A 27,809-nucleotide genomic window follows, 5' to 3' on the forward strand; every position below is an offset into this window, starting at 1 on the left:
GGGTTGTTCAAGATACACTTCTTCATTCAAGTACCCATTTAAGAAGGCACTTTTCACATCCATCTGAAATAGCTTAAATTTAAGCAAACAAGCCACTCCTAAAAGCAATCTTATGGACTCAAGATGAGCAACAAGAGTAAAAGTCTCATCAAAATCAACCTCTTGAATTTGAGTGTATCCTTGAGCAACAAGTCTAGCCTTATTTCTGATCACAATTCCCTTTTTGTCAAATTTATTATTATAGATCCATCTTGTCCAAATAACATTCATCCCTTTAGGCCTAGGAACTAGATCTCATACTTCATTTCTTATAAACTACCCTTGTTCTTCTTGCATAACATTGATCCAAAATTCATCAGTCAAGGCTTCCTTCACATTTTTAGGTTCAAACTTTGAGACAAAGTAAGCATTTAATATCACATCTCTAGATCTAGTGGGGATCCCTTCATTAAGATTTCCAATAATAACTTTCGTTGGATGATCTTTCTGAATTCTAATAGAGGGACCTTTGTTGACTTGATGGTTGTCTGGTTCAATGCCTATTGGTTCAATGTTTAACTTAATAACTCCCTCATTTTCAGAAGTATCAGTTTGCTGATGTGCCAACATCTTCTTCGACATTAGTTCCTTTCTCTGTGATATTATCATCCACTACAACATTGATGGATTCCATCATGAATTTTGTTATAGAATTAAAAACTTTATAGGCTCTACTGTTTGTAGAGTAGCATAGAAATATTCCTTCACCATTCTTGGGATCCATCTTTCTTCTTTGTTCACGATCAGCCAAAGTGTAACATTTGCTTCCAAACACATTATAGTGTTTGACAATATGCTTCCTTCCTTTCCATAATTCATAGAGAGTAGTTGAAGTACCAATTCTCATAGAGACCCTATTGTGAATATAGAAAGTAGTATTCATTGCTTCAGCCCAAAAATAGTAGGGTAGATGCTTAGCATGAAGCATGACTCTATCTGATTCTTGTAGAGTCTTATTCTTGCGTTCAACAACTCCGTTTTGCTTAGGGGTGGTGGGAGAAGAGAACTCATGGCCAATATCTTCAGAGGATCAAAATTAAGCAAATTTACTATTTTTCAAATTCCTTGCCATGGTCACTTCTAATTCTGACAATTCCTTTTTCCTTTTTTCTTTGAAGCCTTTGACATAAATCTTTGAAGACCTCAAAGACATCTTATTTTTCCTTGATGAAGTTCACCCAAGTGAATCTTGAAAAATCATTAATAACAACATAGGCATACCTTTCCCACCAAGGCACTGGACATGCATGGGACCCATTAAGTCCATATGAAAAAGTTCAAAAACCTTTGAAGTAGTATGATGTTGCAACTTTGGATGTGACATCTTGGTTTGCTTCCCTATTTGACACTCACCACAAATCTTACATTCTTCAATCTTCAGCTTTGGAATACCTCTGATGGCTTCTTTAGACACAATCTTCGTCATGCCTTTCATATGTAAATGCCTAGGTTTTTGGTGCCATATATTGAATTCATATTCTTTGGACAACAAGCATGTGGCAGAGAAATTAGTTTCTTGAGATGTCCATAAGTAGTAGTTATCCTTAGACATAACTCCCCTCATCAGAACTTCATTCTTCTCATTAATGACCAATCACTCCAATTTAGTGAAATTAACTTTAAGACATTGATCACATAACTGAGTGATACTAATTAAATTAGCAGTCAGACCTTTTACCAACAAAACATCATCAAGACTTGGGAGTCATGTACAAGCTAGTCTTCCAACTCCTTTAATTTCACCTTTGGCCCCATCACCAAAAGTGACATAACCAATGGACTAAGACTTGATACCCTCCGAGAACTTTTTGACACCAGTCTTCCCTAGATGAAGCTCTAAGAGAGGTGTGACCTATGAGATTAGTGATAATAGGCTTGGGTATCCACTCCCTTCTAGTTTTAGTTTCCACTTCATTAGTCATGGGATGTGTTAGATGCCTTAAGTACCCATACAGTTTGAAGCAGAAGGGCTTTTATATGACCAAATTTTCCATAGTAGTGGCATCTCCAGCGTAATAGCTTGCCTCCAGTTTGAGTATTCTGATGTCTGGCACGATGTTGAGGCACATGTTTAGACATTACAGGCTCAGACTCTTCTTTTGAAAGAACAAAGTTTGTCATATGACTTTCTCCTTGTTTGTTTAAGGATTGACAATTAAAGCCTATCCCACCTAGATCTCCAACTACTTTCCCAACTTCATAACTTTATCTAACACATCATAACCCCTGTTCAACATTCTTATAGACTTTATCATGCTATCGAGTTTGGAAGTCAATAGAGTCACCTCATCTTGAAGATCAAAGATGGTAGACATATATTCTTCTTTTTCTGCCTGCAATTGAGATATAATTTTGTTATGTTTTTCTCCTAGCTAACAAACTTCATCACTTCTAATGCATAATTATTTTTAAGAGGTAGCCATTTCATCATAGGATACTTCTTCATCACATGAATCTTCATCAGATTCATAACTTCCAGTTAAGGCAGTTACATGTTTTGCAGCTTCATCATCAGTTTCACTTTCAGAGTTATCATCATCATACCAAGAAACATACAACCCTTTTTTTGTTTCTTTAGATATGTGGGGCATTATGCTCTAATGTGTCCAAATGCTTCACACCCATGACATTGAATTCCTTTACCTTGATCGGACCTTTCTTCTGTTCTTATTCTTCTCTGAAACTCATTGTTATTCCTGATGTCAGAAGGGATGTTCTTGACATTAGGTCTTGATTTCTTGTCCATTCTCTTCAGCACCTTGTTAAATTATCTTCCAAGTAGTATAATAGCATTAGTCATTCATTCATCAGTATCCAAGTCACACTGGTCCTCTTCATCTTCAGTGTTGGATACAAAACTATGTTCTTGTTCTTCTTTTCAGATCTACCACTAATTCCCAATTCAAAAGTTTGGAGTGACCCAACAAGTTCATAAACTTTCATGGTGCTAATGTCTTGGGCTTCTTCAATGGTTGTGACCTTCATGTCGAATTTCTTAGTAAGGACCTAAGGATTTTTCTAACCAGCTTTTCTTCTGACATCTTTTCTCCCAAGGCACTAGATGAATTAGCTATTTCAAGAATATTCATGTGAAAATCATGAATACTCTCATCATCTTTCATCTTTAGATTCTCAAATCTGGTAGTGAGGAGCTGAAGTCTAGACATCTTGACTTTAGATGTGCCTTCTTGTGTAGTTATGAGAATTTCCCATGCATCTTTGGCCACAGTACATGTGTTTATTAACCGGAATATGTTTTTGTCGACTCCATTAAATAGAACATTCAACGCTTTGGAGTTTCCAAGATCCAGTTCATCTTCTTCCTTAGACCAGTCTTCTTCAGGCTTCAGGTCAACAATAGCCTTCCCATCTTTGTCATTTACGACAGGATGTTCCCAACCCTTGATGACAACTTTCTAGGTCTTGATATCTATAGATTTTAGGAAAGCCACCACTTGTGCCTTCCAATAGTCATAGTTGGTGTCATCTAAGATGGGTGGTCTGTTAATAAATCCTCTTTCCTTGTACATGGTACTAGAAAGTATCTTCCCTAGATCTCACCCAGACACAGAGCGGGATGCCTGCTCTGATACTAATTGAAATTCTGGTAAGCAGATCCCAGATGTCGTATCTGATGTTACGACACCAGGACAACACATTGTCACACCACAAGCAATATCAGGATTAAAATACGTAGCATTTAAGTTAATAACATAACTAGTTGTTAACCCAGTTCGGTGCAATGTCACTTACATCTGAGGGAATCCAAGCCAGGAAGGAAATCCACTAATGACATAATTAGTTCAAATTTCTAAACAACCTCATGTTTTACAAACTTCTCACCTAATCTCTACCCATGGAAGTTTGTATCTAAGACTCTCCAGATATGAGACCCTTCTCACTTCCCTTCACTCACATAACAATGACATCAACTTCTAACAATAAACATAATCCACTCTTGCTTAAAAGCTTATGAGGGATTCACAGTTACAACTCAATAAAACAGGTCCAATTCAAGTATCGAGGAGATACTTGAATGGCTCATAAACAACGACAACTAAATCCTAAAACATACAATATTCATCACTTCTTCGTTTTTTTCTTAGGTTTAGAAATGATCTTTAAATAACCTTAGAAGGGCATGGGCTTCAGGCTTGATTAATAGCAGATCCAAGGACTCTACATAATCTTCTGTAGATTTGATTCCAATTATATCAGATGTTTCATAAAATGTTTTGACATCTTTATTTTGAAAACAAGGAAAAGCAAAACGGTCTTTTACTTTTAGAACACACGTTTCTTGAACCATGCATCTCATGAAATAAATCTTCAGAGGATCTTCAGATATCTCACAATAGAAACAAATCTTTCAAGAAACTAAAACAAGCCACACTCTAATGTTGAACCAACATGTTAAAACATCTTGTCCAACATCTCGCTTGAATACATGTTTTTCCAAAATGCAGCCAATCACTATACACTAGACTTAACAGATTTATCTTTGAAAGTAAAATGTCTCATGGTAAACAATAATGACTCATGGCTATGGCATAAAAGAGTTGCTCATATTCTTATGGAACATTTAAACAAACTAGTCAAGCATGATCTTATCATTGGTTTACCTAAAATAAATTTTGTCAAAGATAAATTATGTGATACTTGTCCAAAGGGAAAACAAACCAAATCAACTTTCAAACCCAATAATACGGTCTCTACTTCAAGGCCACTAGAATTGTTGCATATGGACTTATTTGGTCCATCAAGAATGAGAAGCTTCAAAGGTAATGTATATGCTCTAGTTATTGTTGATGACTTTTCTAGATATTCTTGGAGATTCTTTTTAGTGCAGAAAAGTGATGCATTTAAGGCATTCAGGAGGTATGCAAAACAAGTTCAGAATGAGAAATCACTAAATATAGCCTCCATAAGAAGCGATCATGGTAGAGAGTTCCAAAATATATCATTTGAAGAGTTTTATGAAGAACATGGGATCTTTCACAATTTTTCAGCACCAAGGACTCCACAATAAAATGGAGCGGTTGAGAGAAAGAATCGGTCTCTAGTAGAACTTACAAGAACAAGGCTTAGTGATTCAAATCTACCAAAGTATTTTTGGGCAGATGCGGTAAGCCTGACATGCTATGTAAGTAATCGAGTTATTATAAGACCAATTTTGAAAAAGACTCCATATGAACTCTTCAAGGGAAGAAAACCAAACATTGCCCACTTTCACATATTTGGATGTAAGTGATTTATTCTAAACAATGACAAAGACAATCTCGATAAGTTTGACGAAAAGTACGAAGAAGTTGTACCAAATGGACATCAAAAGCGTATTCCTAAATAGATACATACTAGAAGAAGTCTATTAAGTCAACCTCCAGGTTTCGAATACTTCAAACATCATGATCATGTGTACAAACTCAAAAAGGTTTTGTATGGATTGAAGTAAGCACCCAGAGTTTGGTATTATAGGTTAAGTAACTTTCTTTATGAACATGGTTTCGAAAAAGGTAAAGTTGACACTACTCTCTTTATCAAAAGAACTAACCATCATATTATCTTAGTGCAAATATATGCATATGACATTATATTTGGATCCACAGTTGAATCTTTATGCGAAGAATTCTCATCAATCATGCAAGGAGAATTTGAAATGTCTATGATGGGTAAGGAGAATTTGAAATGTCTATGATGGGTAAGGAGAATTCTCATCACTCTCCTTTCCCGAAGACGCGAGTCGTCTACATCACCTCTCATATCTCCAGCGCTCACAACATCTCTATCACGTCGTCGACCAACAATCATACCATTTGTGCCTCGAATCTTCACTGAAGAAAAAAAAACAAAATTTTATAACCTATCAGATTATTCATATAATCAGAACTTATGGAGTTTCTGGATTTTTCTAAATATGCGGTAACGAAGTATAACTTCTTTCGGATTTTTCTAAAAATGCATAAAAAATACATAAATATTTCCGGATTTTTCATAATATCCGACAAAATAGCATGCATTTTTCTGGATTTTTTAAAATGTCCGTTCAAATATATTCATTTTTTCTGGATATTTTGAATAATCCAGAAATATTTATGCATTTTTCGAAATATACGAAAGAACTTATGCATTTTTACCATACATTTTCAAAATATTCAGAAAATTATGCATTTTTTATGGACTTTTTGGAATATTCGGTAAAAATTCAAGAAAAATCTGGAAAAACGTTAAAAATACGGTAAAAATTCATACTTACTTGTCATTAAGCGCAAATGTCTGGTAGTGTCTTTGAAAATCCAGAAAATTAGAGAGCTTTTGAAAACATTCAATATTTTACAATTGTTTTTGTGAATGAAAATATAAAATAGTTCAAGGATAATATGGTAAAAGAATATGTATTTTGGGGTGCCAAGTACAAATTGAAGGGTGGGAAGAAGATTTCTCTGAAGGTAATGAGTTCCATCAAAGATCCCCTTTAAGAATTCATCAAGATCAATCTCTTTCATATGTTTCTCTCCCTCTTTCCCTTCATGTTTCTTCATCTCAATGTCTATTACCTCACCCACCTGGTGTATTGCTTCCCTCAAATAGTGTTTTGTCTTTCTCGTCCAGCTCCTTCTTTGTAAGCGTTTCTTCCCTATTTGGTAGCTTTTGCGTTTTGAGCTATGTTTTTCCCTTGTTTTGTCTGCATTGGTTATCCATTTCCCACGTGTTTCCTCGCGTTGTTTCTTCTCTTTCTTCAATGGAGAATCATCCAAACTTCCAATAGATAAACCCTAGAACCATTAACCACATTCTCACTTCCAAAACTTAGCACATTGGCACTAGTACCTACCCTAGTAGCATGAATTCCACAATCAATCAAGATTTGGATCGCCAATTGGATCTTCAGTTCCATCAACCTAAGAACACCAATAAAAACATTCTGAATCTGAAAAATATCTCAAAAATGAAAACTGATAGGAAAATATTTGTGCCTCCCAGATTGAACCATAAACAATCTACAGAAGAAGATGAATTGGAAAACACTTTCAATTCTGATTTCTACATTTTTGAAGAGAAAGATTTTTAGGAAATTCAAGATTTAGAGTTTCCTTGCATTCTAGGCAAGATAATAACGAAAAAACTAATCCACAGAGCTTCTATTCAATTGACCCTAGCTAATATATGGTGCAAGCCTCTTATTCTCATGGTGCAAGAACTTGAGCCAAATGTCTACAAGATCATAATGGATAAACTCGAAGACCATAAAAGAATTATGAAAGGAAGTCTTTGGATTTTCAGGAATTCTTGGCTTATCCTCCATAAATGGGATGGTTTTAAATTCATGGATTTTAGTAGGGCTCCTATTTAGGTTCAGATTTGGGTCCTTTCCATGAATGGAAAACCCCCTCAAATGAGCTCCAAACTTGATGCAAGACTTGGAGATGTCATAGAAGCAAGCACTTATGAGATGGAAGACAGACAACCATCGTCAAAGTCAAAATCAAAATTCATGGTTGATAAACCCATCAAGCCTAGTATGTACATTAAAAGCATAACTACTGGGGTGAATTGGATTATGCTATGAAAAACTCCCTATGTTTTGCTTCAATTTTGATAATATTTGGCTGGGAAATTCTAACATCAATGAGATTATGCAGAATAGTTGGTAAATCTCAAGAAGGAAAACTACTGATAAAATTCATTATATTCGTAGGAATCTTTGGAATTGGGGAAAATCAAATTTTGGTAACATATAAAAGACTGTCAAGGAGTTACATTAGGACCTGCAAAGAGCTAATGCTAATAACACCAAAAACATAAACAAAAGTTGTATCCATAATATTCAGAACAATATTAATGACTATCTTCATCTATAACTATATATAAAGGGGATAGGTGATTTTGGTATGGCCTTTATTTCTTCCACAAATACCCTCACTTAACTTCTTCTTTTATATTTGTTTATTATTTTAAAAAGTAACTTCTTTTTTATATTTGTTTATTATTTAAAATTAATAATAATTAAAATAAAAAGAATTAACACATAATGGCCGTAGGGCGGTTGTAACCTCAAATAACTTCCTAATTCCTATTTAACATTTCAATTTTTTCGGTTATTGTAATTTTATATAACTTTTTTGTAACTAATATATTTTTTGTACTGATTATTATTATTTAGTCTAAACATTTATTAACTATTTAGTCTAAACATTTATTAATTAGTATAAAATATTATTTAGTCTAATATTTCCAAAAATTATTTATTGTATTTTTTCTTCCAATTAATAAATGTTTAGACTAAATAATATTTTCTTCCAATTAAAAATATTTATTGTACTGGTATAGTTATGTATTTTATTTAATATTATTTGAGAAATTTTTTTTTATTTATACTAATTAAAAGAGAGAGAAAAATATTAAAAGAGAAAAATATTTTTTGTATTTTTTCTTCCAATTTTATCCTTTATCAATTATTAAATTAAAAAAAAATACAAAAAAAACTCATTTATTAATTATGTAACCTCCATGAACACTACAAATAACTTCCTCCAACACATCAACTATACTAAATAACTTCCTCCTACACCACTATATATGATAACTGTATATTTCAAAAATAAAAAAACATTTCTTTCTTTCTCTCTCTTTCTTTTTCTCTCCACGCCAAAGTTAGGAGAAAAATTCATAACCATACCAACCCCACATTTGCCTCCTTCCTCTTTTACTATATCTCTCTCTTCCATAACCAAATCATTTTCTCAAATTCATTTTGAAATAAGAGGTACGAGTGTGTTTGAAATGAATTGAATCTTAATTTCAGTGGATCGCTTCTACGAAAATTGTTCATTGATTTAACTTTTTGATATATGGAGGATTATGTGGTTTAGGTTTTGATTTCTATTACTCTTTTTCTGTGTTTTATCAATTACTTAATTTGGGCCTAAAACGGATTGCAGTGTCTGTTTGAATGGATGGATTGAGTGATGGGTGTTATAGTAAGATGTGTGAGGTTAGAGATAGTTGTTCTTATTGTCTAAGGTGAAACACAGTGATGTATTTCTAAATATGAAGGATATGTCATCAAATCAACTTCCATTGTTGAATTTTTGACTTAATTAATGGTAATTGTGAAATACGCAGAAATCAATTGAATATTCATGTAGCTTTTTATAAGGACTGAAGTTATACTATGGATATTTTGTTGCAAAAAATGTCATGGATTGTGTAAAATATGATATCTTTTTGTCATAATCTTGATCTGATTATAATTATAAGGATTCATTGTAGGTCTATTTCTTATGTCCTTAACTGACTTGCTCAATATTTATCTGTTGCAGGGAGATGTTTTGAAAGTGAAAGTAAACAAATTAACATCAATAAAGACCCAACTCCCATACTCATATTATTCACTTCCTTATCCTGCACCCAAAAAAATACAAGATAGTGCAGAAAATCTTGGGGAAGTGCTTCGCGTTGACCGCATTGAAAATTCACTCTATGTGGTCAGTTTCACATGTTAATTCTTGAATCTTTATCAATTTATAAGAAAGGAATTCTTAATGAAATATATAGATTTGGAAACATTTAACCTCGAATTGGTTAGCCACCATGTTGAAAGGGTAGTTAGTTAATGGATAATCACTCTTTAATTAATTTAATTAATTATATTTAATTGATTTAGTGGAATGTCATGTCCACAACTTCTAGAATCATATTGATTGTTATATTTTATGAAAAATGTAAAGGAAAACAAGAGATCAAATGACTGCCACTACATATTTTCTTTTAAAAGAAAACATAATAATAACGCAAAAAATAGTCAAAACCTATAACAACATACAGAATCGCCTATATCTTCCTTTTGATGCAAAGTTCCTGTTAGCCTACATATCCATAATGAAATTGTTACTATGTGTCTGCAATCATATAACATCACACTGATATTGATAAGTCTGTAATAAAGAAAAATGTAAATCTATACCTATATATAAAATGGATATCCTTTGCAATACCTGATAAATTATTTTTTCAATTTTTTTCGTAGAATTGATAAATATATGTTAAATTGTAATTAAAACATTTTATTCAATTTAAAATATTTATAATACAATTAAAATTAACGTATTATTAGTAAAGACAAATAATACTTTATGGGTCATATTAACCGGTGTCCCACGACGGATTAAGAATTATAAATAAAAGAATATTATAAGTTCAGTACATTGAATAGACACGATATTCTTAAAAAAATTAATTAATTCTGTTATATATATATTTATATATATATATATATATTATATATATAATATCTATATATATATATATATAATATATATATATATATATATATATATATATATTATCTATATATATCTAATATATATATCTAATATATATATATATATATATTATATATATATATATATATATATATATATATATATATATATATATATATATATATATCTTCTATAACTATATATAAAGGGGATAGGTGATTTTGGTATGGCCTTTATTTCTTCCACAAATACCCTCACTTAACTTCTTCTTTTATATTTGTTTATTATTTTAAAAGTAACTTCTTTTTTATATTTGTTTATTATTTAAAATTAATAATAATTAAAATAAAAAGAATTAACACATAATGGCCGTAGGGCGGTTGTAACCTCAAATAACTTCCTAATTCCTATTTAACATTTCAATTTTTTCGGTTATTGTAATTTTATATAACTTTTTTGTAACTAATATATTTTTTGTACTGATTATTATTATTTAGTCTAAACATTTATTAACTATTTAGTCTAAACATTTATTAATTAGTATAAATATTATTTAGTCTAATATTTCCAAAATTATTTATTGTATTTTTTCTTCCAATTAATAAATGTTTAGACTAAATAATATTTTCTTCCAATTAAAAATATTTATTGTACTGGTATAGTTATGTATTTTATTTAATATTATTTGAGAAATTTTTTTTATTTATACTAATTAAAAGAGAGAGAAAAATATTAAAAGAGAAAAATATTTTTGTATTTTTTCTTCCATTTTTCCTTTATCAATTATTAAATTAAAAAAAAATACAAAAAAAACTCATTTATTAATTATGTAACCTCCATGAACACTACAAATAACTTCCTCCAACACATCAACTATACTAAATAACTTCCTCCTACACCACTATATATGATAACTGTATATTTCAAAAATAAAACATTTCTTTCTTTCTCTCTCTTTCTTTTCTCTCCACGCCAAAGTTAGGAGAAAAATTCATAACCATACCAACCCCACATTTCCCTCCTTCCTCTTTTACTATATCTCTCTCTTCCATAACCAAATCATTTTCTCAAATTCATTTGAAATAAGAGGTACGAGTGTGTTTGAAATGAATTGAATCTTAATTTCAGTGGATCGCTTCTACGAAAATTGTTCATTGATTTAACTTTTTGATATATGGAGGATTATGTGGTTTAGGTTTTGATTTCTATTACTCTTTTTCTGTGTTTTATCACTTACTTAATTTGGCCTAAAACGGATTGCAGTGTCTGTTTGAATGGATGGATTGAGTGATGGGTGTTATAGTAAGATGTGTGAGGTTAGAGATAGTGTTCTTATTGTCTAAGGTGAAACACAGTGATGTATTTCTAAATATGAAGGATATGTCATCAAATCAACTTCCATTGTTGAATTTTTGACTTAATTAATGGTAATTGTGAAATACGCAGAAATCAATTGAATATTCATGTAGCTTTTTATAAGGACTGAAGTTATACTATGGATATTTTGTTGCAAAAATGTCATGGATTGTGTAAAATATGATATCTTTTTGTCATAATCTTGATCTGATTATAATTATAAGGATTCATTGTAGGTCTATTTCTTATGTCCTTAACTGACTTGCTCAATATTTATCTGTTGCAGGGAGATGTTTTGAAAGTGAAAGTAAACAAATTAACATCAATAAAGACCCAACTCCCATACTCATATTATTCACTTCCTTATCCTGCACCCAAAAAAATACAAGATAGTGCAGAAAATCTTGGGGAAGTTCTATGTGGTCAGTTTCACATGTTAATTCTTGAATCTTTATCAATTTATAAGAAAGGAATTCTTAATGAAATATATAGATTTGGAAACATTTAACCTCGAATTGGTTAGCCACCATGTTGAAAGGGTAGTTAGTTAATGGATAATCACTCTTTAATTAATTTAATTAATTATATTTAATTGATTTAGTGGATTGTCATGTCCACAACTTCTAGAATCATATTGATTGTTATATTTTATGAAAATGTAAAGGAAAACAAGAGATCAAATGACTGCCACTACATATTTTCTTTTAAAAGAAAACATAATAATAACGCAAAAAATAGTCAAAACCTATAACAACATACAGAATCGCCTATATCTTCCTTTTGATGCAAAGTTCCTGTTAGCCTACATATCCATAATGAAATTGTTACTATGTGTCTGCAATCATATAACATCACACTGATATTGATAAGTCTGTAATAAAGAAAAATGTAAATCTATACCTATATATAAATGGATATCCTTTGCAATACCTGATAAATTATTTTTTCAATTTTTTTTCGTAGAATTGATAAATATATGTTAAATTGTAATTAAAACATTTTATTCAATTTAAAATATTTATAATACAATTAAAATTAACGTATTATGTAAAGACAAATATACTTTATGGTCATATTAACCGTGTCCCACGACGGATTAAGAATTATAAATAAAAGATATTATAAGTTCAGTACATTGAATAGACACGATATTCTTAAAAAAATTAATTAATTCTGTTATATATATATATATATATATATATATTATATATATATAATATATATATATATATATATTATATATATATATATATATAGATATATATATATATATATATATATATATATATATATCTATAACTATATATAAGGGGATAGGTGATTTTGGTATGGCCTTTATTTCTTCCACAAATACCCTCACTTAACTTCTTCTTTTATATTTGTTTATATTTTTAAAAAGTAACTTCTTTTTATATTTGTTTATTATTAAAATTAATAATAATTAAAATAAAAAGAATTAACACATAATGGCCGTAGGGCGGTTGTAACCTCAAATAACTTCCTAATTCCTATTTAACATTTCAATTTTTTCGGTTATTGTAATTTATATAACTTTTTTGTAACTAATATTTTTTTGTACTGATTATTATTATTTAGTCTAAACATTTATTAACTATTTAGTCTAAACATTTATTAATTAGTATAAAATATTATTTAGTCTAATATTTCCAAAAATTATTTATTGTATTTTTCTTCCAATTAATAAATGTTTAGACTAAATAATATTTTCTTCCAATTAAAATATTTATTGTACTGGTATAGTTATGTATTTTATTTAATATTATTTGAGAAATTTTTTTTATTTATACTAATTAAAAGAGAGAGAAAAATATTAAAAGAGAAAAATATTTTTTGTATTTTTTCTTCCAATTTTATCCTTTATCAATTATTAAATTAAAAAAAAATACAAAAAAACTCATTTATTAATTATGTAACCTCCATGAACACTACAAATAACTTCCTCCAACACATCAACTATACTAAATACTTCCTCCTACACCACTAATATGATAACTGTATATTTCAAAAATAAAAACATTTCTTTCTTTCTCTCTCTTTCTTTTTCTCTCCACGCCAAAGTTAGGAGAAAATTCATAACCATACCAACCCACATTTGCCTCCTTCCTCTTTTACTATATCTCTCTCTTCCATAACCAAATAATTTTCTCAAATTCATTTTGAAATAAGAGGTACGAGTGTGTTTGAAATGAATTGAATCTTAATTTCAGTGGATCGCTTCTACGAAAATTGTTCATTGATTTAACTTTTTGATATATGGAGGATTATGTGGTTTAGGTTTTGATTTCTATTACTCTTTTTCTGTGTTTTATCACTTACTTAATTTGGCCTAAAACGGATTGCAGTGTCTGTTTGAATGGATGGATTGAGTGATGGGTGTTATAGTAAGATGTGTGAGGTTAGAGATAGTTGTTCTTATTGTCTAAGGTGAAACACAATGATGTATTTCTAAATATGAAGGATATGTCATCAAATCAACTTCCATTGTTGAATTTTTGACTTAATTAATGGTAATTGTGAAATACGCAGAAATCAATTGAATATTCATGTAGCTTTTATAAGGACTGAAGTTATACTATGGATATTTTGTTGCAAAAAATGTCATGGATTGTGTAAAATATGATATCTTTTTGTCATAATCTTGATCTGATTATAATTATAAGGATTCATTGTAGGTCTATTTCTTATGTCCTTAACTGACTTGCTCAATATTTATCTGTTGCAGGGAGATGTTTTGAAAGTGAAAGTAAACAAATTAACATCAATAAAGACCCAACTCCCATACTCATATTATTCACTTCCTTATCCTGCACCCAAAAAATACAAGATAGTGCAGAAAATCTTGGGGAAGTGCTTCGCGTTGACCGCATTGAAAATTCACTCTATGTGGTCAGTTTCACATGTTTATTCTTGAATCTTTATCAATTTATAAGAAAGGAATTCTTAATAAAATATATAGATTTGGAAATATTTAACCTCGAATTGGTTAGCCACCATGTTGAAAGGGTAGTTAGTTAATGGATAATCACTCTTTAATTAATTTAATTAATTATATTTAATTGATTTAGTGGAATGTCATGTCCACAACTTCTAGAATCATATTGATTGTTATATTTTATGAAAAATGTAAAGGAAAACAAGAGATCAAATGACTGCCACTACATATTTTCTTTTAAAGAAAACATAATAATAACGCAAAAAATAGTCAAAACCTATAACAACATACAGAATCGCCTATATCTTCCTTTTGATGCAAAGTTCCTGTTAGCCTACATATCCATAATGAAATTGTTACTATGTGTCTGCAATCATATAACATCACACTGATATTGATAAGTCTGTAATAAAGAAAAATGTAAATCTATACCTATATATAAATGGATATCCTTTGCAATACCTGATAAATTATTTTTTCAATTTTTTTTCGTAGAATTGATAAATATATGTTAAATTGTAATTAAAACATTTTATTCAATTTAAAATATTTATAATACAATTAAAATTAACGTATTATTAGTAAAGACAAATAATACTTTATGGGTCATATTAACCGGTGTCCCACGACGGATTAAGAATTATAAATAAAAGATTATATATTTCAGTACATTGAATAGACACGATATTCTTAAAAAAAATTAATTAATCTGTTATATATGATATATATATATATTATATATATATATATATATATATATATATATATACTATATATATATATATATATATATATATATATATATATATCTATAACTATATATAAAGGGGATAGGTGATTTTGGTATGGCCTTTATTTCTTCCACAAATACCCTCACTTAACTTCTTCTTTTATATTTGGTTTATTATTTTAAAAATAACTTCTTTTTTATATTTTTTATTATTTAAAAATAATAATAATTAAAATAAAAAAGAATTAACACATAATGGCCGTAGGGCAGTTGTAACCTCAAATAACTTCCTAATTCCTATTTAACATTTCAATTTTTTGGTTATTGTAATTTTATATAACTTTTTTGTAACTATATATTTTTGTACTGATTAAAATATTTAGTCTAAACATTTATTAACTATTTAGTCTAAACATTTATTAATTAGTATAAAATATTATTTAGTCTAATATTTCCAAAAATTATTTATTGTATTTTTTCTTCCAATTAATAATGTTTAGACTAAATAATATTTCTTTTCCATTAAAATATTTATTGTACTGGTATGGTTATGTATTTTATTTAATATATTTGAGAATATTTTTTTATTTATACTAATTAAAGAGAGGGAAAAATATTAAAAGAGAAAAATATTTATTGTATTTTTCTTCCAATTTTATCCTTTATCAATTGTTACAATTACTATCAATTATTAAATTAAAAAAAAATACAAAAAAAACTCATTTATTAATTATGTAACCTCCATGAACACATCAAATAACTTCCTCCAACACATCAACTATACTAAATAACTTCCTCCTACACCACTATATATGATAACTGCATATTTCAAAATAAGAACATTTCTTTCTTTCTCTCTCTTTCTTTCTCTCTCCACACCAAGTTAGGAGAAAAATTCATAACCATACCAACCCCATATTTGCCTCCTTCCTCTTTTACTATATCTCTCTCTTCCATAACCAAATCATTTTCTCAAATTCATTTTGAATAAGAGGTACGAGTGTGTTTGAAATGAATTGAATCTTAATTTTAGTGGATCGCTTCTACGAAAATTGTTCATTGATTTAACTTTTTGATATATGGAGGATTATGTGGTTTAGGTTTTGATTTCTATTACTCTTTTTCTGTGTTTTATCACTTACTTAATTTGGCCTAAAACGGATTGCAGTGTTTGTTTGAATGGATAGATTGAGTGATGGGTGTTATAGTAAGATGTGTGAGGTTAGAGATAGTTGTTCTTATTGTCTAAGGTGAAACACAGTGATGTATTTCTAAATATGAAGGATATGTCATCAGATCAACTTCCATTGTTGAATTTTTGACTTAATTAATGGTAATTGTGAAAGACGCAGAAATCAATTGAATATTCATGTAGCTTTTTATAAGGACTGAAGTTATACTATGGATATTTTGTTGCAAAAAAATGTCATGGATTTTGTAAAATGTGATATCTTTTTGTCATAATCTTGATCTGATTATAATTATAAGGATTCATTGTAGGTCTATTTTTTATGTCCTTAACTGACTTGCTCAATATTTATCTGTTGCAGGGAGATGTTTTGAAAGTGAAAGTAAACAAATTAATATCAATAAAGACCCAACTCCCATACTCATATTATTCACTTCCTTATCCTGCACCCAAAAAAATACAAGATAGTGAAGAAAATCTTTGGGAAGTGCTTCGCGTTGACCGTATTGAAAATTCACTCTATGTGGTCAGTTTCACATGTTAATTCTTGAATCTTTATCAATTTATAAGAAAGGAATTCTTAATGAAATATATAGCTTTGGAAACATTTAACCTCGAATTGGTTAGCCACCATGTTGGAAGGGTAGTTAGTTAATGGATAATCACTCTTTAATTAATTTAATTAATTTATTTAATTGATTTAGTGGATTGTCATGTCCACAGCTTCTAGAATCATATTGGTTGTTATATTTTATGAAAAATGTAAAGGAAAACAAGAGATCAAATGACTGCCACTACATATTTTCTTTTAAAGAAAACATAATAATAACGCAAAAAATAGTCAAAACCTATAACAACATACAGAATCGCCTATATCTTCCGTTGATGCAAAGTTCCTGTTAGCCTACATATCCATAATGAAATTGTTACTATGTGTCTGCAACCATATAACATCACACTGATATTCACAAGTCTGTAATAAAGAAAAATGTAAATCTATACCTATATAAAATGGATATCCTTTGCAATACCTGATAAATTATTTTTTCAATTTTTTTTCGTAGAATTGATAAATATATGTTAAATTGTAATTAAAACATTTTATTCAATTTAAAATATTTATAATACAATTAAAATTAACGTATTATTAGTAAAGACAATAATACTTTATGGGTCATATTAACCGGTGTCCCACGACGGATTAAGAATTATAAATAAAAGAATATTATAAGTTCAGTACATTGAATAGACACGATATTCTTAAAAAAAATTAATTCTGTTATATATATATAGTATATATTATATATAGATAATATATATATATATATATATATATATATAATATAATATATATATATATATATATATATATTAGAAAAAAACATATATTTTTAATTTTTTAAAAACGGTTCAACTTACTTTTTAATGAATTTCTTAACTAATGCCCCTTATTAGCATTTCCCACACTTTATAATTGAAAAATATATATTATGTTGTTCTTATTCGATTAGCTCATAGTGTAGTGATTGAGAATGTTTAGTACTTGGGGTCTGTATTGTGAAGATCTATTTGGGGTCTGTGTAGTGATTGAGAATGTTTAGTTGTTTAGTTGTTGGGGTCTGTATTAGCTATTATCAATTGGAATAAAATTTGGTGCCTTGCCTTTGTTAAAAAAAAATCAATATAAAAGATAAACATTATATAAACTTTCCGATAAAATTACAGAATAAATGTAATGGATTCTTAAATTTCTGTCTCAAAACAATTATACTATATAATATGTAAAAAAAACAATTATGAAAAAATCCAGTTATATTTTATTTTGTTAGAACATTAAATTAAAGAATGAAAATACTCATCTAAAATTTTAAAAATCATAATCAACCAAATAATAATAAATAAATAAATTATTCAGATGTAATGGCCAATTTTTTTTTATTGTTGTCGTCATTCATATATCCGGAATTCATTATTACCTGCATTTTGATTATTCTATGTAGTTTTCCCATCATTTAAACTATTTTATTTACAATTTTGTATAATCAATTTTGTGATATGCTTTTTCATATTTATTTTGCATTGCATTTTGACTTTGTTCTCTCTTATAGAATACAATTTTTTTTAATTTTAATTTTACGGTAAAGATGAAGATGAAATAAATATTTTTGATACTGTGTAATATTTATGCATCTAAATATGAAAATAATTACCAAGTACATAGTATGAAAATAATTACCAAGTACACAATTTTTTAATTATATTGTGTTATTTATTTAAAAAGAACTAACTAAAGATAAATTATGCCATCTATATATAGGTATAGATAACTTATAACATGCATAATTAATTTTATTTAGTCTATAATATGTAGTGATTGAAGAAGAAAATTTATATCAAATCATCTTCTGATGATATATCAGTTTTCGATCAATTGTTTTTGTAGAGGATTCGGTATAGTTTCCAGTTGACAATTACATTAATAAAATGGAAAATAATATCCGTCAAATATCAAGTCAACAACAGAGGTCAAGAAGGGCCGAAAATGAAAGGAAGAGGAGACAAAATATGAGCAACGAGCAGAGAGAAAACAATTTGTCAAGACGACGTGAAAATTATAGGCGGCGAAAAGAGCAAGAGAAACAAGCTCAAACATCTCGCCATATAAACAGTCAGTCGAGAGTTCCATTTCAAAATTTTACAAATATGACTTTTCCAAGATCACACTTTCAAGGAACTCATGACAGTGAAGCCGGTCCAAGTAGAATTACACATGTTAATAATGTTGCACCTGGTTGGTGATGATCAATATATATATATATATATTATACGTTATATTTCATAATTTTGTTCGCTTTCGCCATATCTTATTCTATGTATTTAAACCCGCAGATCGTAATTGTACATCACCTAATCAACAAAACATCACGAGTCAATCCGATACAGGTATAAGTGATATAGTTCTAAGTATGCGAGTATTAATTTTTACAAATGTATATATATTAATTATTATTTTTGTATCAGATGATATGGATGTTGACGAAGCTTTAGAGGATGCAGTAATATCATATGTTAACATGGATGCCAGAGAAAATGGTGCATTATCACGTCGTCCTCAAGGTATGTTCGTAAAAATTTTGCTTCAAATAAATGTAGCATTTGCTCATGTGACGTAAAATTTCAAATCATGCAATATTAAAATATAATAATTGAGGCATCTTGCATATATTTTTTATTTGTATTTTAGATTTTAGATAATATTTAGTAATCAATATCAAACTCCTGCCTGTAGAATCAGGACATGCTTTTCGAGCAAAGCACAATATTGCTCGAAATTTCAAAAATAATATGATGATGGCAAAAGCCCGGTTGCCTCATCCATTTACCTGTAGACACTGCAATGCAAGATTGTTTCATCATGAATCACGTGATACGTGTTGTAATGGTGGAAATGTATCATTCTCACGAGTTGATGCTCCTATAGTATTGCAACAATTATTTTTGGATAGTTCAGCTGAAGGAAAACATTTTAGGCAACATATTCGAAGTTATAACCATGTGGTTTCATTCACTTCAATTGGTGTTCATGTTGATGAGAATATTCTTGCATCTGGTCGTGGTATATACACATTTCGTGCTCAAGGTGTTTTTTACCATAACATAGGAGGTTTCTATCCAAATGAGGGTGTCAGACCGCGTTTCTTACAACTATACATCTACGACACCGATAACGAGCTACATAATAGAATGCAGGAAAATCCACGGCTGCACCAAAATATAGTTCACAAATTACAGAAAATGCTCCATCAGTTTAATCCTTTTGTAATTAGGTTCAAGCAACTTTCAATACTTCCAAATATCAGTGAATGTAGCCTCATACTTAAAGAGCGTCCACGTAATCACCATCAATACAATCTTCCAACTGCTGAACAAGTTGCGGCAATTATTGTTGGATGTGATACAGATTCGATGGATTATGGAAGGGATATTAATGTCATTCGTTGTGATGGAAATCTCAAGAAAGTTCAAGAGACAAAGGGATATTATGATCCTTTGCAATACCCTGTATTGTTTCCATTTGGGACGCATGGTTGGGACATCAACACAACAAATTGCAATGGACGAAGAGTGTCATGTCGAGCATATTACAGTTACATGCTTCAGGTAAATTTGGATTAATTTTAGTAGATAATCTACTTAGCTAAGCGTTGTTTAAAAAACTTTACATTTAACACCGACATTTTTTTCAATCAACTGTAGATTCGCCCAAATGATCAATCAATGTTGTTAAATGCGGGTCGACTGTTGCAACAATATGTTGTAGACAATTATGTCAAAATTGAATCAGGAAGATTAAGGTGGATTAAAGAGCACCAAAGTGATATACGTTCTGAATTGTACCAAGGTTTACATGATGCTTTGCATGTTGGTGAAACTAATGCAGGTACAAATTCATATAGCATAAATATACAGTTTTGGATTAATAATTAGTTGTACTTCTAATGCTAATAATTCATATATTCTAATACTAATGCATTTCATGAATCATCGTAGAGAACATTGGAAAAAGAACAATATTGCCATCATCATTTATTGGCAGTCGTCGAGACATGACACAACGTTATGAAGATGGCATGGCTATTGTTCTTAATGGCGGTAAACCAGATATTTTTCTAACAATGACATGCAATCCTTCTTGGAGTGAGATAACATCAGAACTTTTGCCTTTTCAAACACCACAAGATCGTCCAGATTTGCTAACAAGAATATTTCGTTCGAAATTTGAGAAATTGAAGGATGATGTTATTAATAAAGGAGTCTTGGGTAAAGTTAAAAGCTACATGTATGTCACTGAATTTCAAAAGCGAGGACTGCCGCATGTGCATATGTTATTGGTCTTAGAAAGTAACGATAAGTTGCGTGACCCAAAAGATTATGATAGTATGGTAAGAGCAGAAATACCTAAATTAGAATGTGAACCACAGTTGCATGAAGCTGTTGTAAGACATATGATCCACGGACCTTGCGGCATAATCAACCGAAAGTCTCCATGTATGAAAGACGGACATTGTAAAAAAAGGTATCCCAAACAGTTCTTGGATGAAACACGTCAAGGCACTGACTCATATCCCGAGTATAGGAGAAGGTTTGATGAGTCTGTATCGTTAGGTAGAGATAAGTCTATCGATAATAGATGGGTGGTTCCTTATAACCCTTGGTTACTGTTAAAGTATGACTGTCACATCAATGTAGAGATTTGCAGTAGCATTAAAAGTATCAAGTATCTATACAAATATGTGTACAAGGGCCCTGATCGTGTGGCTATGGAGGTTCATAAAGGATCATACATGGATGAAGTTCAGCAATATGTTGATGCAAGATGGATTTGTGCTCCCGAGGCATTATGGAAAATATTTCGATTCACTCTTTACCGATTATATCCTTCGGTTGAAAGATTGCAGATCCACTTGCCGAACCGCCATCAAGTGTGCCTTTATGATCATCAACAAATTGCAGATGTGTTAAATAATGAACGCAACTCCAAAACAATGCTCACACAATTTTTTGCATTGAATCTACGAGATCCACAAGCAAGAAAGTATTTGTATAGAGAGATTCCAGAGCATTATTGTTGGAACAAGCGGGATATGGAATGGCATCGTAGGCGATCAACAAGAAAAGTTATCGGGAGAATCTATACGGTATCACCTTCGGAGGGAGATAAGTTTTACTTGCGACTGTTGTTATCGCATGTCATAGGTCCAACCAGTTGGGAATATCTTCTTACAAATAATGGCATGACTTTCAGTACATTCAAAAAATCAGCCGAGGATAGGGGATTTCTAGAGACTGATCATAGTATTCGTGATTGTTTGGTTGAGGCTACGAGTCTCCGAATGCCATATGCTTTACGAAGGTTATTCGTGACGATTTTAATATTTTGTGAACCTACTGATGTTAGAGGCCTTTGGAATGAGTTTTTTACACATATGGTAGAGGATTATCAAACAGCTAACAATGTTGTGGAATCAAACTTAACTAATATGTTGTTGAAGAACTTGAATGAACTTTTAAACCTGCACGGTAAAAAGATTGATGATTATGATCTCCCATCTTTACCCCCTAATACAATAGACAGAGGTGCAGTTCCAAGTATCATACAAGAGGAGTTAGCGATCAATATCCCCAATGAAGATATTGAATCTATTGCTAAGTTAAATAATGATCAAATGATTGCATTCAACACCATTATGAATGTAATTGTTCAAAAACACAGTGGGGTATTTTTGTTGATGGTCCAGGAGGAACAGGTAAAACATTCCTTTATAGAACATTAATGGCAAGTTTAAGAAGTAAAGGAGAAATTGTCTTAGCAACTGCATCATCTGGTATAGCTGCAACATTGTTACCCGATGGTAGGACTGCACACTCTCGATTTAAGATACCTATTGATATTCAACCGAGTTCCATTTGTGGTATTGAAAAGCAAAAGGATCTTGCAAATCTCATTAGAGTTGCTGCCGCAATAATTTGGGATGAAGCACCAATGACAAACAAAAATTGTTTGGAAGCCTTAGATCGATCATTACAAGACATTTGTAGCAACAGTGCTCCATTTGGTGGAAAAGTTCTGATCATGGGGGGGGGGGGGGGGGGGGGGATTTTCGTCAAGTTCTTCCTGTTGTAAGAAAAGGTACTAAGGCACAAATGATTTCAGCGTCTATTGTTCAGTCTCATTTATGGATTCATACCAAGATTTTGCATTTGCGTCAAAATATGCGATCATTGCATGATCAAGAGTTTGCAGAATTTCTTATTCGCATTGGTGATGGTGTCGAACCTACCAAACCAGATGACATGGTGAGGTTACCTTTACATATTGCAATCCCATGGGAAGGTGAACATTCCATACAAGTACTTATCCAACATATTTTTCCTGATCTAGAATTGCATGGTTGGGATGCCCCATATATGGTACAAAGAGCTATTTTGACACCAACAAATGATGATGTCCAGAAATTGAATGATATGATTATCGATCAGTTTCCAGGAGAAGAACATAATTTGTTATCGTTTGACGAGGTTGAAGGAGATAATCATAATTTATACCAGCAAGAATTCTTAAACTCAATTGCACAAGGTAGTTTGCCACCTCATATTCTAAAGATAAAAAGGGTGCACCATTGATGTTGTTACGAAATCTAGATCCTAGATATGGATTGTGTAATGGGACCCGGTTATTATGTCGTGGTTTATTTATGAATATGTTGGATGTGGAAATCCTGACAGGAATCAACGCAGGAAAACGTGCTTTTTTGCCTAGAATTAAAATAAAAACATCTGCAAGTGATGGACTGCCTTTTGTCCTTAGTAGAAAGCAGTTTCCTGTGCGACTAAGTTTTGCAATTACAATAAATAAATCACAAGGACAAACCATTCCAAATGTTGGAATATATCTTCCACGACATGTTTTTAGTCACGGACAGTTATATGTGGCTTTATCCAGGGGTGTTTCACAGACTACAACAAGAGTTTTAACCAGGGAAGGAAAATTGAAAGGAGAAGATGGTGACTACACAAAAAATGTAGTCTACAAACAAATTCTTTTATCGCACTCGCAGGTATTTATTAAGTACAATGAAAAAATTGCTCACACGTTGATTCCCATTTTGGTTACACGACATACCAAGCTTATATTGTATTATTTATATCATAGATAGATAATAACTAAATATAATTTTCTTTTGCTTTAATATACAGCCAAACTAGAACACGATGAAATCTTCCAATTATGTAGGGAGTTGAGACGAAAGAATGTTGAAACTTGCTTCGACATGAAAGTAAGTTATACTTAATCATTTATTTTATGCTTTTATGTTAGATATAAATGGGGTGATAGTTATTCTCACTATTCTTATGCAATAAATTTTAGATAACAGACTTTGAAGATAAATGGAACACGTGGAAGGATGAACAAAGTATTTCATCCATCGGCAAACTCGACAATAAGATGTATTTATCTTTTCTGTAATACGTATGGAAAAAATTCTTGCACTTTCATCACTCTTTCACTAACATTTTTATCATCCTCATTGAAACAGGTCAAACGTTTGAAAATTTACTCCATCGGTTGGAGCTCCACGGTAATAACAGATAAAACACAACTTTGGAAAATGGTGAAAAGAGAAATAATATCTCAAAGAATGGAGAGGTTTTTATTTAATTCATTTAAGAATATATTTACTCTAGATTATTTTTGAATTCATGAATTTAACTGCTACTTGTGGTTTATATAAATAAAACCATATATATTTACTAACTCCATTGTTTTCCTTATTTACCAGAAATCCAGGTAATTCAGAAACAAGTCATAATTGTTGTTCTACGAAATCTAGACTAAAACAAAGTATCTCCATTCTCCAGGTATTATTTGAGTCGCAATAAACCATATTATATTCAAACGAGTCAAGTGTTCTGAATGTATTTCTTTTATAATATGACATTTCATCATGTATTTGTAGTTTTTTAAATCTCAAGAGCGCATTGATAAAGGGATGTACGAAGAATTGATTCGAATCTTTATAAGGTAAGCAAAAGCTATATTACACTACTTACTATTATTTTTACTATCTTTTTCTTTAAAAAAAATCTAATTTAAGAGTCTTACATTTTTTCTTTACTACGGAAAACAATTGCAGGGAAAAAGAAAATACTTCGAATAGAGATTTCATGTTCGGCATTCCTCTTAAAGAACGTCATTGATTACACAGTATCAATATTACTTTGCATGTTTCGATATAATTTTGAATATCTTTATTTACCGTTTTCAAAATGTATTAATATTATTTTTAATGCGACCTACAGTAAAAACCTCATAAAAAGAAAACAAATATTTATTTTCCTCTACGCTGTGCGCATTAAAAAAAGCGGGCAGACGGGCACGGGAGTGCCCGTCTGAACGCTAGTATATATAAAGAGGATAGGTGATTTTGGTATGGCCTTTATTTCTTCCACAAATACCCTCACTTAACTTCTTCTTTTATATCTGTTTATTATTTTAAAAAGTAACTTCTTTTTTATATTTGTTTATTATTTAAAATTAATAATAATTAAAATAAAAAGAATTAACACATAATGGCCGTAGGGCGGTTGTAACCTCAAATAACTTCCTAATTCCTATTTAACATTTCAATTTTTTCGGTTATTGTAATTTTATATAACTTTTTTGTAACTAATATATTTTTTGTACTGATTATTATTATTTAGTCTAAACATTTATTAACTATTTAGTCTAAACATTTATTAATTAGTATAAAATATTATTTAGTCTAATATTTCCAATATATATAAAGGGGATAGGTGATTTTGGTATGGCCTTTATTTCTTCCACAAATACCCTCACTTAACTTCTTCTTTTATATCTGTTTATTATTTTAAAAAGTAACTTCTTTTTTATATTTGTTTATTATTTAAAATTAATAATAATTAAAATAAAAAGAATTAACACATAATGGCCGTAGGGCGGTTGTAACCTCAAATAACTTCCTAATTCCTATTTAACATTTCAATTTTTTCGGTTATTGTAATTTTATATAACTTTTTTGTAACTAATATATTTTTTGTACTGATTATTATTATTTAGTCTAAACATTTATTAACTATTTAGTCTAAACATTTATTAATTAGTATAAAATATTATTAGTCTAATATTTCCAAAAATTATTTATTGTATTTTTTCTTCCAATTAATAAATGTTTAGACTAAATAATATTTTCTTCCAATTAAAATATTTATTGTACTGGTATAGTTATGTATTTTATTTAATATTATTTGAGAAATTTTTTTTATTTATACTAATTAAAAGAGAGAGAAAAATATTAAAAGAGAAAAATATTTTTTGTATTTTTTCTTCCAATTTTATCCTTTATCAATTATTAAATTAAAAAAAAATACAAAAAAAACTCATTTATTAATTATGTAACCTCCATGAACACTACAAATAACTTCCTCCAACACATCAACTATACTAAATAACTTCCTCCTACACCACTATATATGATAACTGTATATTTCAAAAATAAAAACATTTCTTTCTTTCTCTCTCTTTCTTTTTCTCTCCACGCCAAAGTTAGGAGAAAAATTCATAACCATACCAACCCCACATTTGCCTCCTTCCTCTTTTACTATATCTCTCTCTTCCATAACCAAATCATTTTCTCAAATTCATTTTGAAATAAGAGGTACGAGTGTGTTTGAAATGAATTGAATCTTAATTTCAGTGGATCGCTTCTACGAAAATGTTCATTGATTTAACTTTTTGATATATGGAGGATTATGTGGTTTAGGTTTTGATTTCTATTACTCTTTTTCTGTGTTTTATCACTTACTTAATTTGGCCTAAAACGGATTGCAGTGTCTGTTTGAATGGATGGATTGAGTGATGGGTGTTATAGTAAGATGTGTGAGGTTAGAGATAGTTGTTCTTATTGTCTAAGGTGAAACACAGTGATGTATTTCTAAATATGAAGGATATGTCATCAAATCAACTTCCATTGTTGAATTTTTGACTTAATTAATGGTAATTGTGAAATACGCAGAAATCAATTGAATATTCATGTAGCTTTTTATAAGGACTGAAGTTATACTATGGATATTTTGTTGCAAAAAAGTCATGGATTGTGTAAAATATGATATCTTTTTGTCATAATCTTGATCTGATTATAATTATAAGGATTCATTGTAGGTCTATTTCTTATGTCCTTAACTGACTTGCTCAATATTTATCTGTTGCAGGGAGATGTTTTGAAAGTGAAAGTAAACAAATTAACATCAATAAAGACCCAACTCCCATACTCATATTATTCACTTCCTTATCCTGCACCCAAAAAAATACAAGATAGTGCAGAAAATCTTGGGGAAGTTCTATGTGGTCAGTTTCACATGTTAATTCTTGAATCTTTATCAATTTATAAGAAAGGAATTCTTAATGAAATATATAGATTTGGAAACATTTAACCTCGAATTGGTTAGCCACCATGTTGAAAGGGTAGTTAGTTAATGGATAATCACTCTTTAATTAATTATATTTAATTGATTTAGTGGATTGTCATGTCCACAACTTCTAGAATCATATTGATTGTTATATTTTATGAAAAATGTAAAGGAAAACAAGAGATCAAATGACTGCCACTACATATTTTCTTTTAAAAGAAAACATAATAATAACGCAAAAAATAGTCAAAACCTATAACAACATACAGAATCGCCTATATCTTCCTTTTG

The 27,809-nt window shown here is 29.9% G+C and overlaps 4 protein-coding genes across 4 annotated transcripts; 2 read left to right on the forward strand and 2 right to left on the reverse strand.

Annotated features, from left to right (window-relative positions):
- Positions 1 to 586: 586 nt before the first annotated feature.
- Positions 587 to 1,465, reverse strand: LOC127095700 (uncharacterized). The gene is made up of 3 exons (XM_051034352.1): positions 1,261 to 1,465; positions 877 to 1,059; positions 587 to 651 (listed from the first exon to the last, which is right to left on the reverse strand). The coding sequence occupies exons 1-3, from the start codon at positions 1,463 to 1,465 to the stop codon at positions 587 to 589; spliced, it is 453 nt and encodes a 150-aa protein (XP_050890309.1).
- A 757-nt stretch (positions 1,466 to 2,222) lies between these two features.
- LOC127095701 (uncharacterized) lies at positions 2,223 to 7,342 on the reverse strand. Its single transcript, XM_051034353.1, has 7 exons — positions 7,283 to 7,342; positions 6,872 to 6,967; positions 6,293 to 6,812; positions 5,758 to 5,870; positions 2,683 to 2,797; positions 2,478 to 2,599; positions 2,223 to 2,372 (listed from the first exon to the last, which is right to left on the reverse strand). Exons 1-7 carry the CDS (start codon positions 7,340 to 7,342, stop codon positions 2,223 to 2,225), a joined length of 1,176 nt encoding a protein of 391 aa, XP_050890310.1.
- Positions 7,343 to 19,232: 11,890 nt separating this feature from the next.
- LOC127095702 (uncharacterized) lies at positions 19,233 to 22,864 on the forward strand. The gene is made up of 6 exons (XM_051034354.1): positions 19,233 to 19,320; positions 19,419 to 19,472; positions 19,551 to 19,646; positions 19,819 to 20,690; positions 20,787 to 20,970; positions 21,081 to 22,864. Exons 1-6 carry the CDS (start codon positions 19,233 to 19,235, stop codon positions 22,862 to 22,864), a joined length of 3,078 nt encoding a protein of 1,025 aa, XP_050890311.1.
- LOC127095703 (uncharacterized) lies at positions 22,864 to 25,289 on the forward strand. Its single transcript, XM_051034355.1, has 8 exons — positions 22,864 to 23,154; positions 23,283 to 23,667; positions 23,817 to 24,095; positions 24,288 to 24,367; positions 24,460 to 24,539; positions 24,872 to 24,950; positions 25,049 to 25,113; positions 25,226 to 25,289. The coding sequence occupies exons 1-8, from the start codon at positions 22,864 to 22,866 to the stop codon at positions 25,287 to 25,289; spliced, it is 1,323 nt and encodes a 440-aa protein (XP_050890312.1).
- Positions 25,290 to 27,809: the final 2,520 nt, after the last annotated feature.

This window comes from Lathyrus oleraceus, chromosome 6, assembly GCF_024323335.1.
Source record: "Lathyrus oleraceus cultivar Zhongwan6 chromosome 6, CAAS_Psat_ZW6_1.0, whole genome shotgun sequence".
In the NCBI taxonomy this organism is placed as follows: domain Eukaryota; kingdom Viridiplantae; phylum Streptophyta; class Magnoliopsida; order Fabales; family Fabaceae; genus Lathyrus; species Lathyrus oleraceus.